This window comes from Channa argus, chromosome 15 (genome assembly GCF_033026475.1).
Source record: "Channa argus isolate prfri chromosome 15, Channa argus male v1.0, whole genome shotgun sequence".
NCBI lineage: Eukaryota > Metazoa > Chordata > Actinopteri > Anabantiformes > Channidae > Channa > Channa argus.
The window spans coordinates 17292856-17312048 of record NC_090211.1 but is presented as its reverse complement, the minus strand read 5'-3'; the positions used below and the strand labels follow the sequence as shown (position 1 = coordinate 17312048).

At 38.7% G+C, this 19193-nt stretch overlaps 7 gene segments (V, D, J or C); all 7 read left to right on the top strand.

The window, feature by feature from the left end:
* Positions 1–1107: 1107 nt before the first annotated feature.
* LOC137100129 (immunoglobulin heavy variable 3-33-like) lies at positions 1108–1552 on the top strand. The segment is given in 2 exon segments: positions 1108–1150; positions 1233–1552. Coding segments are annotated over 2 exon segments (363 nt in total).
* An 831-nt stretch (positions 1553–2383) lies between these two features.
* LOC137100128 (Ig heavy chain V region XIG14-like) lies at positions 2384–2821 on the top strand. The segment is given in 2 exon segments: positions 2384–2426; positions 2514–2821. Coding segments are annotated over 2 exon segments (351 nt in total).
* Positions 2822–3358: 537 nt separating this feature from the next.
* Positions 3359–4070, top strand: LOC137100503 (immunoglobulin heavy variable 3-23-like). The segment is given in 2 exon segments: positions 3359–3677; positions 3763–4070. Coding segments are annotated over 2 exon segments (351 nt in total).
* Positions 4071–4839: 769 nt separating this feature from the next.
* On the top strand, positions 4840–8891 carry LOC137100502 (immunoglobulin heavy variable 3-74-like). The segment is given in 3 exon segments: positions 4840–4917; positions 5017–8416; positions 8500–8891. Coding segments are annotated over 2 exon segments (351 nt in total).
* On the top strand, positions 6121–6554 carry LOC137100127 (Ig heavy chain V region XIG14-like). The segment is given in 2 exon segments: positions 6121–6163; positions 6247–6554. Coding segments are annotated over 2 exon segments (351 nt in total).
* An 815-nt stretch (positions 8892–9706) lies between the features above and the next one.
* On the top strand, positions 9707–10144 carry LOC137100126 (Ig heavy chain V region XIG14-like). The segment is given in 2 exon segments: positions 9707–9749; positions 9837–10144. Coding segments are annotated over 2 exon segments (351 nt in total).
* A 7843-nt stretch (positions 10145–17987) lies between these two features.
* LOC137100058 (Ig heavy chain V region XIG14-like) lies at positions 17988–18651 on the top strand. The segment is given in 2 exon segments: positions 17988–18256; positions 18344–18651. Coding segments are annotated over 2 exon segments (351 nt in total).
* Positions 18652–19193: the final 542 nt, after the last annotated feature.

Below are 19193 nucleotides of genomic sequence, written 5' to 3'. Positions count from 1 at the left end.
ACAGATGCCGTGAAATCACGTTTCATTCCTTTTTACATAACAGCACTAATCTTGTTGACACTACTATATTAAATACAGACAGAGTTTACAGGAAAAAATGAACATAACATTTGTCTTTGGATTTTGAGAACTTATACGTAATTGACCTCTATTGTCAGTAAGGAGTATTTTTGAAATTTCTTTGTTAGTTTAAAATTGTTTTGTTGAATTTATTTAACTTTCATCCCATTTGAATTTGCTGATTTGGATTGTCAATGCAAATCTAAGTATTTCAGAGGACACACTGTCCTTCCGTCTTCCCGCAGACTGACTGTCTTGTTGAGTGCGAAGAGTTCACGTCACATCACCACAAAATGATGAACGAACCGTGCTATTTCTGTCAGTATGGGAAGAACTGGATCAGACAACCTGCAGGAAGCTCAGGGTGTGGAAGCGCTGCAAAAACCTCAAACAACTTGTTCTAATAATCACCAGCAGGGGGCAGCAGGAGATTTCAAATCTGAAGTGACAGAAAAAGCCAGTTTGCCACTGTACACAGACACATGTGAAAGCAACAGTTGAGGTCGTGGTTTGTGACTTCCTGCTTAGGGGATTTAACCGACATAGGTTTTTCCATCATAATGAATTGTGAAACAACATTACCATCTGTCATTTTCTCTTCTATTATTATGAGGTTTACATAAAGGACAAAGGAACATCCAGTCTGCCTGTTCTGTCTGTACAGGGTGTATGTAAACATGTTTAGTATAATCTGACTTTCTGCTCATGATGTCAGATAGCAGATGCAATTAAATCACTTCTGATATATTTTTGCATAACATCATTAATCATACTTTTTACAACATAAAATACTATTTATGTTCCTTTTCTAACCCAATAATTTATTGATGTCTTTCATTGCATTGTTGTTTATTGTTAATGAAAGAGACCATTGGAGAAACTATTTCACAGTTTCAGTATGAGTGATTTGAATTGAATTATGTCTCAGCTAGCGTATCCCCCCCCCCCCCAAATGTAAACTAATGCAAATCCAGACTTTGCAGAGGGTATACGTCTGTCCTCTCGCTCACTGACTGCAGCTGATTCCACATCTTCAGTCACGAGACGATGGACAAACTGACTGTTCTGCTGACAGTTCTCTGTCTGCCCTGTAAGTTGCTTTATTTGGTCCTTACACTCAAATGCACACGTAATCTGGCTCTTATGTTACTCATGTCCTGCTTCTTTTGCAGGTTTGTATGGGCAGGCTCTGGAGTCCATTCCCTCAACTTCAGTGTTGAAAAAGCCTCAGGAAACTCTGAGTCTTTCATGCAAGGGAACTGGATTTGATTTCAGTCAGTCTGGGATGCACTGGATCAGACAAGCTGCAGGAAAAACACTGGAATGGTTGGGGCTTATTTACTTTGATGCAAGTAAAACAAATTATGCCAGCAGTGTACAAGGACGTATAGAAATCACCAGAGATAACAGCAACAGCATGGTGTATCTGAGACTGTCCAACTTAAAGACAGAGGACTCTGCTGTGTATTACTGTACCAGAGTCTCACAGTAACACAAACCATCAGTAGAGCTGAACAAAAACCCCTCAGTGTGTGAACACTTGTTACATGAAGCCACCAGAGGAGGAGCCTCAGACCACGAATGATTTTATGAACTATTGTACAAACCTTAGGTTCAGTTTACATTTGTACTGTAATGGAACTATTTAATAGATTTTGCTGATCATTTAACTAAACTGAAGGATTTTTCATAAAAGGTTCATTAGTCTGCAATTCTTGTTTACTGTCATCAATATAAGCTTCTCTGCAGCAATGTATTGTAAAATAAAATGCATTTTAAAAAACTGTAAAGTGATTCATCCCATCTAATAGGGAAAAGTCAGATAATTGTTAAATACAGACAAGAACATAAATTTAATCATTATAAATAAAAAAAAACAGTGATAGCCATAACACATTTTCATACATGAATATAAGATATATAATGTCTGATTTTATTCTGGGGGAAGAAAAGAGATACGGTTGGAGGCAGATACAAATCCATTCAGTCTGATGTTCCTTTGTAGAAACATTATTGTGAGAATATTTCAATTATTGTTTCTGGGTGTGAAAAAGGCAGATTTAAGTATCTCTGTCACTTCAATAATACAATAGTTTCACTATTTACAGCAGATTAATTCAGTTTAACTCAAGTGTCACTCGATCATTAGAGTCATGAATTAATCTCGTACTTGCAATGATTCACACGACATCTTTTATGGCCTGTCACTGTCCTTCTCTATGCAAAGTGAGCTTCCTCCCAGTCTGCTATAAAGACTTGATATCATGCTGTCAGTTGCAGCAGAAGAAGAGAAGCTCCCATCAGATCACCTTCAATAGCAACCATGTTCTCTGTAGCTCTGCTGCTGCTGCTGGCTGCTGGATCCTGTGAGTCTCACTGAGACACAGACACTGACAGTATCATCACAGCACATTATTACACTGATTCAATGTTCAACATGGTTGTCTCCACAGGTGTGAAGTGTGAACAGTTGACACAGCCAGACTCTGTGACTGTGCAGCCAGGTCAACGTCTGTCCATCACCTGTCAGGTCTCTTATTCTGTGAGCAGCTATGCTACAACTTGGATCAGACAACCTGGAGGAAAAGGACTGGAGTGGATTGGATATTCATGTGCTGGATGCACCCCAGTGTACAGTGATTCACTAAAGAACAAGTTCAGCATTGAATTAGACTCTTCCAGTAAGACAGTGACTCTAAATGGACAGAATGTGCAGCCTGAAGACTCTGCTGTGTATTACTGTGCCAGAGACTCACAGTAACACAAACCATCAGTAGAGCTGAACAAAAACCCCTCAGTGTGTGAACACTTGTTACATGAAGCCACCAGAGGAGGAGCCTCAGACCACGAAAGATATTTTAGTCACATATGCCTCAGGAAAAAGTACATTCTTAAATTAGTTTTGTGGTCAGTTGCTTGAACTACTTTGAATACAAGATATATAATGTCACGTTATATTCATACCTTTTTGAGACAGGTGAAAAAACTTCAATCTGTTGTCCATTTAAAAAAGAAAAGATTGTGTTTGTGAAACTGTGAGAATATATTAAGATATATATTATATACTAACACTACATAATGTAGGTATAGAGGAAATATACATGTGCTTGTTTCTATTTCTATGTTGTAAATAAAGGCTAATTTGTTGTAAAGTGTTGACATAATCTGTCAAAAACCATCAGAAAAAAAAAAACCCTCAGACCACATTGAATGCGAAAGAGATTAATTCTTGGTTAAAAATGTAAAAACATTCATTCATGGTGTTGAGATTTCAGAATAAAATAATTGACAGCAGTTGCATTAATTATAAATGATACCACACTGACTTTACATTTAGCTGATACTTATATGTGACTGGTACATTTTGTTACATCTAAGTAAAAACCTTTAAAAACACACACGTTTCAAAGTAAGAAAATGTACTTGATGATTTTCTGTACAGTAGAATTTAAACAGCAGGGTCTTCTATTGGTTCCAGTTATGCAAACTCAGTGATGCTCCTTTGTTTCTCAGGTATAAAACTCCACATCAGACAGTCAGTGGAGTTCAGTGCTCTTTGATTTCAACATACACCATGTTCTCTGTAGCTCTGCTGCTGCTGTTGGCAGCTGGTTCCTGTGAGTCTCCCTGGATTTGTCATAGCTAACAGTCTTTTACAGAACAAGTTGATAATTTGTCACAAATGTGTTTTTCTTTTACCAGGTGTGAAGTGTGAACAGTTGACACAGCCAGACTCTGTGACTGTGCAGCCAGGTCAACGTCTGTCCATCACCTGTCAGGTCTCTTATTCTGTAAGCAGCTATCGATCAGCTTGGATCAGACAACCTGCAGGAAAAGGACTGGAGTGGATTTGGAGTGGAGGAGAAGGATGGACCACATACTACAAAGATTCACTGAAGAACAAGTTCAGTGCTGACGTAGAATCTTCCAGTAAGACACTGACTCTAAATGGACAGAATATGCAGCCTGAAGACTCTGCTGTGTATTACTGTGCCAGAGAGTCACAGTAACACAAACCATCAGTAGAGCTGAACAAAAACCCCTCAGTGTGTGAACACTTGTTACATGAAGCCACCAGAGGAGGAGCCCTAAGACCAGGAATGATTTTAGGAGCAGGTCACTGCTACAGTAAAGAGAGAAACAAATAGAATTTAATTAATGTCCCTTTTCAATGAGCAGCAACTGTCTTCATCCGTTTAAATGTGACAGAAACATTACTGTATTTACACTGTCAGCTATTATACATCAACATATCCAGCCGACATCATAGACATATTAATTGGTCAAAGTACTGGAAGTTCTGTCAAAAAGTTATTATTTCAAGTTCCACATTCTTTGTCTGTGAGATAAATATTTTAGTGACCAGTTAAACTAACTTCATGTCTGTGGGATGAAACCCACCAGTGTTCCTGCCTGCAGCTTTTTCATCCAAACCAAATCTGTTAGAAACGTTCTGTAAACCAACAAGCATGTGTTGCTCATAGGACTCTGTTAGATCGTGCAGCAGTATGAGCTGAAAGACACAAGAGAAACAGTGACGACAACAAACTTCACGCAACAGTTTTTCCATTTTTTAAAATTCTATTAATCGATTACTTCATTTGGTGCTATATCAAAAATATCCCTCTTGATTCTTCATGTAAATTTGCATGGAGGAAAATTCCAACAACTACAATGGACAATTAGAAGAGGAGCCACCCCCCCTCCATCTTACCCTGATGCAAATATTCAGTGTGTACAGTGTCCTTTTGTCCTGCTGACTGCTCTTAAACTGTGTGTGGAGCATCAGAGGTCACATCTCCAGCCTCAGGATGATCAACACACTCACTTTCCTGCTGGTTTCTGTCTCTCTGACCTGTGAGTTCTCCTCATTCTGCTGTTTAATATTCTATAAGACAGCATCGACATGACTGTCTCATCTTTTCCTGTGGTTGCTTTGTCCTTTCATGACATCAGGTTGTACAGGTCAGAGCATGGAGTCCATTCCTTCCAGTCCAATACTTAAACATCTTGGGGAGACCCTTAGTCTGTCCTGCAGAGGATCTGGCTTCACATTTACTTGTTGTGGAATGAACTGAATTGGAAAACCTGCAGGAAAAGGACTAGAATGGATCTTGTAGCAACGCTTATGCCAGCAGTGTGAGAGGACGTATAGAAATCAGAAGAGATGACAGCAACAGCATGGTGCATATGACACTGTCCAACCTACAGCCAGAGGACTCTGCTGTGTATTACTGTCCCAAACACACAGACATGTGAGCGCAAAGGCTTTACTTTAAAACTAAGACCATCAGGGGGCAGTAAAGCCTTTAAAACAAAAGTACAAACCCTCTGAGAAATGATGGCAGCCTTGATGTGGTTTGTGGGTGAGGATGCACGTAGGGTTTTACTAACATCTGCTTTTTTAAATGTAATACTCAATATTGGTTTAATGGCTCTAAAATAATGTCTGTAAATTGACAGGGATGGTAAAAAATTGATTTACCACCTCATGTGGGGAGTGTGAGAATTAACTACACAAGATGAAAATTAACAAACAAATAAAAAAAGGCTGCAGATTATAAAATGCAGGAGTGAATCTTGAATCTGATGTAGGATTAAGAATCATGGTTTACAGGTGGCTTTGTTCACTGGAAAACATACTAAATATATTTTACAGTTAAAATGTATTTAGTTCCTTTGTTTCCATAGCTCTACATTATCATCATCACTGTAAAACTGATTCATAGTAATATTCACATTAAAACTGCTTTGTTTCTGTTTAATTGTTGTGCTTTCTGCTGAGTAGCTGACAGAACAATATCTGTAGCCGTTATTGTTTGTAGCAATAGCTGTAAGTTTTAGACAGTATTTGTTCTGCTCTGGGTGGAGGTGCAGCAGAATGTTCAAAATGGTGTAATTGCTTGTGTAATGATGTTAGAATACAGACATTCTCATCTCTGCAGAGTCTTTTATTGGCTCCATTTATGCAAACATGATGACGTTCTTTGTTTTTCCTCAATATAAACTTGGCATCAGACAGTCAGATGAGTTCACAGCTCGTCAGCTTCAACATAAACCATGTTCTCTGTAGCTCTGCTGCTGCTGTTGGCAGCTGGATCCTGTGAGTCTCTCTGGATTTGTCACAGTCAACAGCTCTTCATTTGTTGCATATACGTCTTTGACATAACTTTGTTCTTTTAACAGGTGTGAAGTGTGAACAGTTGACACAGCCAGAATCTGTGACTGTGCAGCCAGGTCAACGTCTGTCCATCACCTGTCAGGTCTCTTATTCTATGAGCAGCTACTGGACACATTGGAACCGACAACCTGCAGGAAAAGGATTGGAGTGGATTGGACGTTCATGTGATGGATGCACAGCAGAGTACAAAGATTCACTGAAGAACAAGTTCAGTATTACCATAGACTCCTCCAGCAAAACAGTGACTCTAAATGGACAGAATATGCAGCCTGAAGACTCTGCTGTGTATTACTGTGCCAGACAGTCACAGTAACACAAACCATCAGTAGAGCTGAACAAAAACCCCTCAGTGTGTGAACACTTGTTACATGAAGCCACCAGAGGAGGAGCCCTCAGACCACGAATGATTTTAGGAGCAGGTCACTGCTACAGTAAAGAGAGAAACAAATAGAATTTAATCAATGTCCCTTTTCAAAGAGCAGCAACTTCATGTCTGTGGGATGAAACCCACCAGTGTTCCTGCCTGCAGCTTTTTCTTCCAAACCATATCTGTTAGATCATGCAGCAGTATGAGCTGAAAGACACAAGAGAAACAGTGATGACAACAAAGTTCACGCAACAGTTTTTGCATTTTTTAAAATTCTATTAATCGACTACTTCATTTGGTGCTATATGAAAAATATCCCTCTTGATTCTTTATGTAAATTTGCATGGAAGAAAAAGTAACTACATTGCAACAACTATAGTGGACAGTTAGAAGAGGAGCCACCCCCCCTCCATCTTACCCTGATGCAAATGTTCAGTGTGTACAGTGTCCTTCTGTCCTGCTGACTGCTCTTATACTGTGTGTGGAGCATCAGAGGTCACATCTCCAGCCTCAGGATGATCAACACACTCACTCTTCCGCTGGTTTATGTCTCTCTGACCTGTGAGTTCTCCTCATTCTGCTGTTTAATATTCAGCAGCATCGACATGACTGTCTCACCTTTTCCTGTGGTTGCTTTGTCCTTTCATGACATCAGGTTGTACAGGTCAGACTATGGAGTCCATTCCTTCCAGTCCAATACTTAAAAATCTTGGGGAGACTCTGAGTCTGTCCTGCAGAGGATCTGGCTTCACATTTACTTGTTGTGGAATGAACTGAATTGGAAAACCTGCAGGAAAAGGACTAGAATGGATCTTGTAGCAACGCTTATGCCAGCAGTGTGAGAGGACGTATAGAAATCAGAAGAGATGACAGCAACAGCATGGTGCATATGACACTGTCTAACCTACAGCCAGAGGACTCTGCTGTGTATTACTGTGCCAAACACACAGACATGTGAGCGCAGAGGCTTTACTTTAAAACTAAGACCATCAGGGGGCAGTAAAGCCTTTAAAATAAAAGTACAAACCCTCTGAGAATGATGGCAGCCTTGATGTGGTTTGTGGGCGAGGATGCATGTAGGGTTTTACTAACATCTGCTTTTTTAATGTAATACTCAATATTGGTTTAATGGCTCTAAAATAATGTCTGTAAATTGACAGGGATGGTAAAAAATTGATTTACCACCTCAATTGGGGAGTGTGAGAATTAACTACACAAGATAAAAATTAACAAACAAATAAAAAAAGGCTGCAGATTATAAAATGCAGGAGTGAATCTTGAATCTGATGTAGGATTAAGAATCTTGGTTTACAGGTGGCTTTGTTCACTGGAAAACGTACTAAATATATTTTACAGTTAAAATGTATTTAGTTCCTTTGTGTCCATAGCTCTACATCATCATCAGTGTAAAACTGATTCATAGTAAATTCATAGTAATATTCACATTAAAACTGCTTTCTTTCTGTTTAATTGTTCTGCTTTCTGTTGAGTAGCTGACAGAACAATATCTGTAGCCGTTATTGTTTGTAGCAATAGTTGTAAGTTTTAAACAGTATTTGTTCTGCTCTGGGTGGAGGTGCAGCAGAATGTTCAAAATGTTGTAATTGCTTGTGTAATGATATTAGAATACAGACATTCTCATCTTTGCAGAGTCTTTTATCGGCTCCATTTATGCAAACATGATGACGTTCTTTGTTTTTCCTCAATATAAAGTTGGCATCAGACAGTCAGATGAGTTCACAGCTCGTCAGCTTCAACATAAACCATGTTCTCTGTAGCTCTGCTGCTGCTGTTGGCAGCTGGATCCTGTGAGTCTCTCTGGATTTGTCACAGTCAACAGCTCTTCATTTGTTGCATATACGTCTTTGACATAACTTTGTTCTTTTAACAGGTGTGAAGTGTGAACAGTTGACACAGCCAGAATCTGTGACTGTTCAGCCAGGTCAACGTCTGTCCATCACCTGTCAGGTCTCTTATTCTATGAGCAGCTACTGGACACATTGGAACCGACAACCTGCAGGAAAAGGACTGGAGTGGATTGGACGTTCATGTGATGGATGCACAGCAGAGTACAAAGATTCACTGAAGAACAAGTTCAGTATTACCATAGACTCCTCCAGCAAAACAGTGACTCTAAATGGACAGAATCTGCAGCCTGAAGACTCTGCTGTGTATTACTGTGCCAGAGAGTCACAGTAACACAAACCATCAGTAGAGCTGAACAAAAACCCCTCAGTGTGTGAACACTTGTTACATGAAGCCACCAGAGGAGGAGCCCTCAGACCACGAATGATTTTAGGACAAGTTAACTGAGAAATGTGCCCTTAAATAGTAATGTGTCATTCAAATAGATAAAGAACTATTGTACAAACCTTAAGTTAACTTTACGTTTGTACTGTAATGGAACTATTTAATAGATTTTGCTGATCATTTAACTAAACTGAAGGATTTTTCATAAAAGGTTCATTAGTCTGCAATTCTTGTTTACTGTCATCAATATAAGCTTTTCTGCAGCAATGTATTGTAAAATAAAATGCATTTTAAAAAACTGTAACGTGATTCATCCCATCTAATAGGGGAAAGTCAGATAATTGTTAAATACAGACAAGAACATAAATGTAATCATTATAAATAAAAAAAAAAAAACAGTGATAGCCATAACACATTTTCATACATGAATATAAGATATATAATGTCTGATTTTATTCTGGGGGAAGAAAAGAGATACGGTTGGAGGCAGATACAAATCCATTCAATCTGATGTTCCTTTGTAGAAACATTATTGTGAGAATATTTCAATTATTGGTTTTATTCCTGGGTGTGAAAAAGGCAGATTTAAGTATCTCTGTCACTTCAATAATACAATAGTTTCACTATTTACAGCAGATTAATTCAGTTTAACTCAAGTGTCACTCGATCATTAGAGTCATGAATTAATCTCGTACTTGCAATGATACACACGACATCTTTTATGGCCTGTCACTGTCTTTATATATGCAAAGTGAGCTTCCTCCCAGTCTGCTATAAAGACTTGATATCATGCTGTCAGTTGCAGCAGAAGAAGAGAAGCTCCCATCAGATCACCTTCAATAGCAACCATGTTCTCTGTAGCTCTGCTGCTGCTGCTGGCTGCTGGATCCTGTGAGTCTCACTGAGACACAGACACTGACAGTATCATCACAGCACATTATTACACTGATTCAATGTTCAACATGTTTGTCTCCACAGGTGTGAAATGTGAACAGTTGACACAGCCAGACTCTGTGACTGTGCAGCCAGGTCAACGTCTGTCCATCACCTGTCAGGTCTCTTATTCTGTGAGCAGCTACTGGACAGCTTGGATCAGACAACCTGCAGGAAAAGGACTGGAGTGGATTGGATATTCATGTGCTGGATGCACCCCAGTGTACAGTGATTCACTGAAGAACAAGTTCAGTATTACTGTAGACTCTTCCAGTAAGACAGTGACTCTAAATGGACAGAATGTGCAGCCTGAAGACTCTGCTGTGTATTACTGTGCCAGACACTCACAGTAACACAAACCATCAGTAGAGCTGAACAAAAACCCCTCAGTGTGTGAACACTTGTTACATGAAGCCACCAGAGGAGGAGCCTCAGACCACAAATGAGTTCAGAAACAGTTTATACAGCAAAGAGGGAAATGTATAAGATTTAATGTATAAATGGTTGCTACTGTAAATGTACCTGAAATGTAACATGTTATGTCCATCGTCTTACTATATTATTGGCAGAACACGTATCCTTAAAACAAAAACTGAATGACAATCTAATATATTTTTAAACATGTAGCTTTATAGGAATGCCTTTAAAAAACGTGTCATATCCCCAAAATATATAAATAAATAAAATAATAATCTTCAGAGTGAAGTTGAGTGAAGTCCAGTGAAGCTGACTTACAGTGGTTCATTTGTGTTTTTCTCTTCAAGTTAGAGTTAGTGTTCCATCAGAGAGACTGCACGACAGCCGACACAGATTAGGGTGTTTGTGTGTGTGTGCACGTGTGTGTGCGTGAGTGTGTGTGTGTTTGTGGACAGAGAGACACAGAGAGAGAGAGGACTAGTAAGAAATATCAGCAATAGTGATTCACTATACTGCTCCAAAAAAAATCACACACCTCACAGTTTCACATTTTGCTGCTGTAACATGGAAATTTCCCCACTGTGGGATGAACAAAGGTTTATCTTATCCTATCTTATCCTATCTTCTCGTCTCGTCTCGTCTCGTCTCGTCTCGTCTCGTCTCGTCTCGTCTTGTCTCGTCTCGTCTCGTCTCGTCTTGTCTTGTGTGCTGCCTCACATGGAAGTGCAGATTCTGTGTGTCTGTACTTGTATGGTCAAGAGTGTCAGAACAATAAGTAATACGTTTTATGTCAAGGGCTTAAAAACATTTTAGAAAAGTGAGAACATCTCACACTATTTCAGATGTTGTAAAGTTTGGGACTTGGTTTGTTGCTGGTTCTATAAAAGTTTTTAGTAAAATATAGTTGATCAACACAGGTCAAATAAACACAGTTGTTGATAGAAAAACTACTATGAATATTTCAGGTGAAAAGCAACATCCAGGAACAAATCCAGTCAATGTCTAATAACATGTTGATATATGAAGATAATGTAACTATTCACTAATTTTCCAGAGAATTGTGTGTTTGTCATAGAGAGGGAGGAGCTGATGCAAAACTCTGGTCTCTTCCATCTCTACATATGTGTTTGTAGTGTGAGGACATGGGACTCCATCACTGACAGAGACACACACTGGACAAAGACAAATGACTTTAACAATGATCAATCACTGTTTATTTGTAGTTTTTCTCATCGTGTCCACTAACTGGTCAGGTAAGAACAACAACTGCTTTCTTCACAAAACTTCTATTATTAAAGCAATACCTTATATTTCAGTATTTAAATTGTTATTTTATTGTCTTTAGGTACTGAGGGTCAAACACTGACTGAGTCTGAACTAGTGGTTAAAAGACCTGGAGAATCCCACAGACTGACCTGCACATATTCAGGGTTCAGTAATGATCCCAATATTAACTGGATCAGACAGGCTGCTGGAAAAGGACTGGAGTGGGTTGCTTACATAAATCCTACCAGTGCCTACATCTACTACTCAAACTCAGTCAAAGGCCGGTTCACCATCTCCAGAGACAACAGCAGGAAGCAGGTGTATCTGCAGATGAACAGTCTGACAACTGAAGATTCTACTGTTTATTATTGTGCCAGAGACTCACAGTGACACAGGAGGTTGAAACACTGTACAAAAACTCAGCACATTAAACCACGTAAAAAAACTCTGCTGACAGTCAGTTGCAAACAGCAATTAACTAGTTTAACATCTGTATGAGACTCAGAGGAACCTAAACCATAAAAGGAAAAACATTTGTTCCTGCAGCTGAACATACATCAAATGAAACTGCCGTATTTCTAACAGACAGCTTGTAGGCTTTCTGCAAAATGTGATCTGGACAACAATCAATATTTCAGTAATAAATACTGTGTACGTATGTTTTTCATCTAATTGTTGTTAGTAATTAAAACATTTTCATCTGTCAAAATAAAAGTTCAATATAGAATTTGAAGGTATAACATTTGACACAAAAACCCACACTTCTTTTTTAACATGTCAGCATCATTTTTAACAAAATTGATCTTCTATTCAAATCTGCTGCTAAAAAAACAAACAAACTAATTAAACTATTACAGTATAGTGAAAACAGTCCTTACAGTGTAGAAAGTATAAGATTAGTTCACCAAATATCACTGGAAAGAACAAAAAGCCATAAAGTACAACACCATCCTAATTCTTAAAACATTATTATGGTATAAATTCACTAGGTGTTTGAACGGTTGACACAACTAGACTTCTGCTTCACTCCACACTACAAAGATTCACTAAAGAACAAGTTCAGAATTGACTTAATCTCTTCCAGTAACACAGTGACTCTAAATGGACAGAATGTGCAGCCTGAAGACTCTGCTGTGTATTACTGTGCCAGAGACTCACAGCAACACAAACCATCAGTAGAGCTGAACAAAAACCCCTCAGTGTGTGAACACTTGTTACATGAAGCCACCAGTGGAGGAGCCTCAGACCACAAATGATGTCAAGCCCACAGAGTAAAATATGTTTGAGTAGAATGTAATGTGGAGATAAATAATTTAAATCATTAAAACATGGTGTCAAACACAATGAGACAAAATTAGCAGCGCTATTTTGTTGGTGATGGCAACTTAATAATTTCCTGTATGATCAATGACTGAAAATTAATGTATGTTTGGACGTATATGATTTGTAAATTAATATAATGGATTTACCAGCTGATGAGTGGAGAGTGTAAGTAAGTAATTGGGAACTACAGCAGTTTACTTGTTTTTCCTTGAAAACATCCTAAACATATTTAGTTATTGTCCTTTTGTTTCAATGGCTTTACATTTCCATTATTATAAATTACATAACCATGACAAATAAATGGTTTCAATAATTCATAAAACATTTTTCTATTGTGTAATTATACAAAACATTTTCATAATGTTTGAACTTTGAATAATTGTCAGCATAATGCATTTAGACATCAACAATTTACTGCAAAAAGTTCTAAATCAATTGTTTAATCACCTAAAAATCTATTTTTTTCTAATTCGAGAGTGAACAGTTAAGACATCAGGAGGAACTTCAAAATGTGTAATGATATTAAGAAGTGATGAGCTAAACAGAATTGATCTTAAGATCACTCTTCAGATACAGCTTAGTCTTTCTTTGACTCTGTGACCTTATAGCTTCAACTCAGACTGTCAGTTGTGTTCAAAGCACATCAGCATCAACAGCAGCCATGTTCTCTGTAGCTCTGCTGCTGCTGCTGGCTGCTGGATCCTGTGAGTCTCACTGAGACACAGACACTGACAGTATCATCACAGCACATTATTACACTGATTCAATGTTCATACCAAAAATATCCCTCTTGATTCTTTATGTAAATTTGCATGGAGGAACAAGTAACTACATTCCAACAACTATAGTGGACAGTTAGAAGAGGAGCCACTCCCCCTCCATCATACCCTGATGCAAATGTTCAGTGTGTACAGTGTCCTTCTGTCCTGCTGACTGCTCTTATACTGTGTGTGGAGCATCAGAGGTCACATCTCCAGCCTCAGAATGATCAACACACTCACTCTTCTGCTGGTTTCTCTCTCTTTGACCTGTGAGTTCTCCTCATTCTGCTGTTTAATATTTTATAAGACAGCATCGACATGACTGTCTCACCTTTCCCTGTGGTTTCTTTGTCCTTTCATGACATCAGGTTGTACAGGTCAGAGCATGGAGTCCATTCCTTCCAGTCCAATACTTAAAAAGCCTGGGGAGACTCTGAGTCTGTCCTGCAGAGGATCTGGCTTCACATTTACTTGTTGTGGAATGAGCTGGATTAGACAACCTGCAGGAAAAGGACTAGAATGGATCGGGGTTGGCCATATTCCCGCCAGTAGCAACGCTTATGCCAGCAGTGTGAGAGGACGTATAGAAATCAGAAGAGATGACGGCAACAGCATGGTCCATATGACACTGTCCAACTTAAAGCCAGAGGACTCTGCTGTGTATTACTGTGCCAAACAAACACAGTGGTTCAAGTATCCAGAGAGGCTGTACAAAAACCTACAAGAGTTTTTCAGCAGGACCTTCAGGGGGCAGTAATGCACCTATAAATATGAAAGATCGCAGCATGTGGATCCTGGCTGTTAATGTCCTCAAGGTTTTGCTTATAATGATTTAATAGCTCCAAATAATGTGTCTAAAGAGACAAAAATAGAAAGTATCACTGGTAAATTTCTTTCATGGATTTACCACCAGATGAACAGACTGCATGAGATTAATCTCACCAAGTAAATAAATGAATAAAGAATGTTGCTGTTACAAGAATGTGCTGCTAAGAGACAAGAGGAACTGAAAAAAGATAATCTTTCTCGAAATATGGGGTTGGAGCTGATTCTGTTTATTTGAAAACATACTAAATATCCACGATCTTTAACAGTGTCAGTGGGTGAAATGAGGGGTCCACCCTGAACAGGTCACCAGTCTATTTCAGTGCCAACACAAGAACAAGTTCGGTATTGACTTCTACTCTTCCTTAGACTCTTTGTTATTTTGACATCTTGTTAATTAGGTTTGATGGTGGGAATAAATGGATGAAATAGACAGAAGGTGCAGCCTGAAGACTCTGCTGTGTTTTACTGTGACATTTACAGCAACACAAACCATCACAAAACCCCCTCAGTGTGTGAACACTTGTTACCTGAAACCACCAGAGGAGGAGCCCTCAGACCATCAATGATGTCAGGAGAAGTTTACTGTACACCAAAGAAGGAAATCTATAAGATTTAATCTATTAAAAGTTGTAACTGTGGATTTACCTGAAATGCTACATGTTCATGTCCATAGTTTTATTTAGTCTTATGTTATGTTTTCTTAAAGCAAGAACTGAATCACACTGTGGCCTTTTAAGGCATGTAGCTTCTCCACACAGTGAATTAGGACTGGCTTAAAAACTTGTCATATCTCCAAAAATACGTAAAAAAATAAATAAAAATGATTTCATTTCTCAGAAAGTCTGCTTCACTTGCATATTGTAAAATGAAACATACAGCCGACAGTGAAGTTGACTTACAATGGTTCATTTGTGTTTGTCTCTTCAAGTTAGAGTCAGGATCCCATCAGAGAGACTGCAGGACAATCTGTGAGTGGAAAGGGACAGAGAGAGAGAGACAGAAAGAGAGACAGATAGAGACAGAGAGAGGGACAGAGAGAGACACAGAGAGAGACAGAGAGAGACAGAAAGAGAGACACAGAGAGAGGACTAATGAGAAATATCAGCTGCTCTGAGACACAATTTTGTAAAATGAGTCAGTGGAAAACATTGGGGAGGGAGGAGGCTGCAGCTGCAGGTGATTGAAATATAGCTCAGTAATTCATAAAATATTCTTGTTTCAAGTGCCACGTAATTGTTTCTGAGAGGCTTCTTCCTATATTATTAGAATTCCATAATTTACTAACTGAACAATTGGCCTCCTTGTGTGCTGCCTTATAAGGAAGTGAAGGTTATGTGTGTGTGTACTTGTATGGTCAAAGTAATATGTTTTATTTGATGGGTTTTAAAACATTTTAGAAATGAGAACATCTCACACTACTGCAAATGCTGGTGACTTTCTGCTGTTTCTCTAAAAGCTTGTAGTAAAATGTATCTGATAAACACATCAAATAAATACAACTTCATGGTAAATGCAAAATATGAATATTACAGTGAAAAGCAAAATGCAGGAAGATTTCCATTTAATGTTTAACAACACTGATATATATTGATAATTATTCACAAATTCTCTAGTGATGTTGTGTGTTTGTCATAGAGAGGGAGGAGCTGATGCAAAACTCTGGTCTCTTCCATCTCTACATATGTGTTTGTAGTGTGAGGACATGGGACTCCATCACTGACAAAGACACACACTGGACAAAGACAAATGACTTTAACAATGATCAATCACTGTTTATTTGTAGTTTTTCTCATCTTGTCCACTAACTGGTCAGGTAAGAACAATAACTGCTTTTTATGACAAACATCCTTTTATTAGGACAACAAACTTACTGTAAATTTCAGTATGAATTAGTTATTTCAATTTTTACAGGTACTGAAGGTCAAACACTGACTGAGTCTGAACCAGTGGTTAAAAGACCTGGAGAATCCCACAGACTGACCTGCACATATTCAGGGTTCAGTAGTGATCCCTATATGGCCTGGATCAGACAGGCTGCTGGAAAAGGACTGGAGTGGCTCGCTTACATATATCCTAGCAGCAGCACCATCTACTACTCTAACTCAGTCAAAGGCCGGTTCACCATCTCCAGAGACAACAGCAGACAGCAGGTGTATCTGCAGATGAACAGTCTGACAACTGAAGATTCTGCTGTTTATTATTGTGCCAGAGACCCAAAGTGACACAGGAGGTTGAAACACTGTACAAAAACTCAGCACATCAGAGCAGTTGAAAAATATTTTTTTCTGCAGCTGAACATACACCACCTTAGGTTTTCTCCAATAAATAATGCTGACTGCAACATAAAATATTACACTGATGTAAGTGTATATGTGTAACTGTATTTGAAAAATAAAAAACAAAATGTTATAAAAATTGATTTTTTTCTTTATTAATTCTAAAAAAAAATTCCATATGTGAAAATACCTGTTCCTAACACACTTCACTGATGAACTTCATTTTCAGTGATGTGTACAAACATTGGCAGGTACAGATACTATGTTTAGTTAACATCTAAAATGATTTAAAAATGATTCAAGTTGATACATTAATAAATAATAAAAGTATATATTTAAAATCCACATGAATAAACACTTCATGAAAAGTTTTGACTGGAACAGTAATGTTATTCCCCTACATGCTTCTGTGTGACTTGAAGCTGAGTAAAACATTCAGCAGTTGTGAGATCATCATTAAACAGTGTAGAAACTAAGATTAGTGCATCAAGTGCTGCTGGGGAGAATAAATAATTAGCATATATAAATTGAGAAATGTGGAACAATTTGAAAAACAGCAATTCTTGAAAAAATGCCCATAGACTCTTAGTATATAAGGAGAAGGAGCTGATGCAAATATAATATGTGCTGCAGATTGAAACAAAAGGACTAAATCACTGACCAACCCACTGGTGACTGGACAGAGACAACAAGCTTTTACAGTTTTCAGACCTGAATATTCATTTAGCAACTGGGCAGGTAAGAACAATTACAGACTATCTGGATAAATTAAAAAAAATAAAATAAATTGTGACTGTGTTTCAGTACTTCACACCTGCGTCCACTACAGGTGTGAAGTGTGAACAGTTGACACAGCCAGACTCTGTGACTGTGCAGCCAGGTCAACGTCTGTCCATCACCTGTCAGGTCTCTCATTCTGTGACGGCTACTACACAGCTTGGATCAGTAGAGCTGAACAAAACCCCTCAGTGTGTGAACACTCGTTACATGAAGCCACCAGAGGAGGAGCCTCAGACCACGAATGATCTACAGGATGAGTTCACAGTTACAATAGTGACAAATATTCACCTTAATATTTTTCGGCTTGTCCCTTCAGGGGTCGCCAGAGTGGAACGTTGTTTTTTAGGCCGGATGCTCTTCCTGCCACAGCCCTCCCATTTTGTCGGGGCTCAGGACCGCCACCAAGGTAGCCCTTGATCCGAATCCGAATCAGAAAACTGTTTATTGCCAGGCAGTGTTAAAAACTCTTAACAGTACTAGGAATGTGTGTGTGTGTGTGTGTGTGTGTGTGTGTTTGTGTGTGTGTGTTGCGGCCATACCTGGACCTGCAGCAGAAGTTGTTGAGCTGTGTGTCGGGACCAGACTTTACTCACCCTGTAGAACCCTCCTTGCCTCTGGCTACTTGTTACAGGATTGTCCATGTTTCTCAGTCTGTGTGTTGTTTTCTATGCAAAGTGAGCTTCCTCCCAGTCGGCTATAAAGACTTGATATCATGCTGTCAGTTGCAGCAGAAGAAGAGAAGCTCCCATCAGATCACCTTCAATAGCAACCATGTTCTCTGTAGCTCTGCTGCTGCTGCTGGCTGCTGGATCCTGTGAGTCTCACTGAGACACAGACACTGACAGTATCATCACAGCACATTATTACACTGAGTCAATGTTCAACATGTTTGTCTCCACAGGTGTGAAGTGTGAACAGTTGACACAGCCAGACTCTGTGACTGTGCAGCCAGGTCAACATCTGTCCATCACCTGTCAGGTCTCTTATTCTGTGGGCACCTATTACACACACTGGATCAGACAATCTGCAGGGAAAGAACTGGAGTGGATTGGATATTCATGTGCTGGATGCACCCTAGTGTACAGTGATTCACTGAAGAACAAGTTCAGTATTGATTTTGTCTCTTCCAGTAAGACAGTGACTCTAAATGGACAGAACATGCAGCCTGAAGACTCTGCTGTGTATTACTGTGCCAGAGACTCACAGTAACAAAAACCCCTCAGTGTGTGAACACTCGTTACATGAAGCCACCAGAGGAGGAGCCTCAGACCATGAATGAGTTCAAAGATGAGCTCACAGTTACAGTCAAAGTTGTATGTTTTTCTCATCATATAAACTGACTGAAATAATTCTCAGCAATAACTTCAGTTTTGAAAAGTTGAACCCACATTTCATCACCTTTGTAAAATGATGATGAAACTAGTTAAATAGCAGAGATGTAGTGACAAATATTCTCATTTCAAGTACAACATTAGCCCCTTTTCTCCCTGCAGCTATAAGACTTAACAATCTGAGCTCCCAGTGAACCAGTACTCACTATAATACACATTGATTGTAAAACTGTGCAATAATATGAACTCAAGTGCAATTGTCTGATGATCGTATACTGTACCTATTTGTATTTGTATTTTATTTTTATTTACAGAGATTTTCTTTTTAAATTTAATTCTTTCTTACTGCATAAAAACGTTTACCTCACATTTGCATATGTTGCTGCTGTAACATGAAAATTTCTGTTGGACAACTTTAAA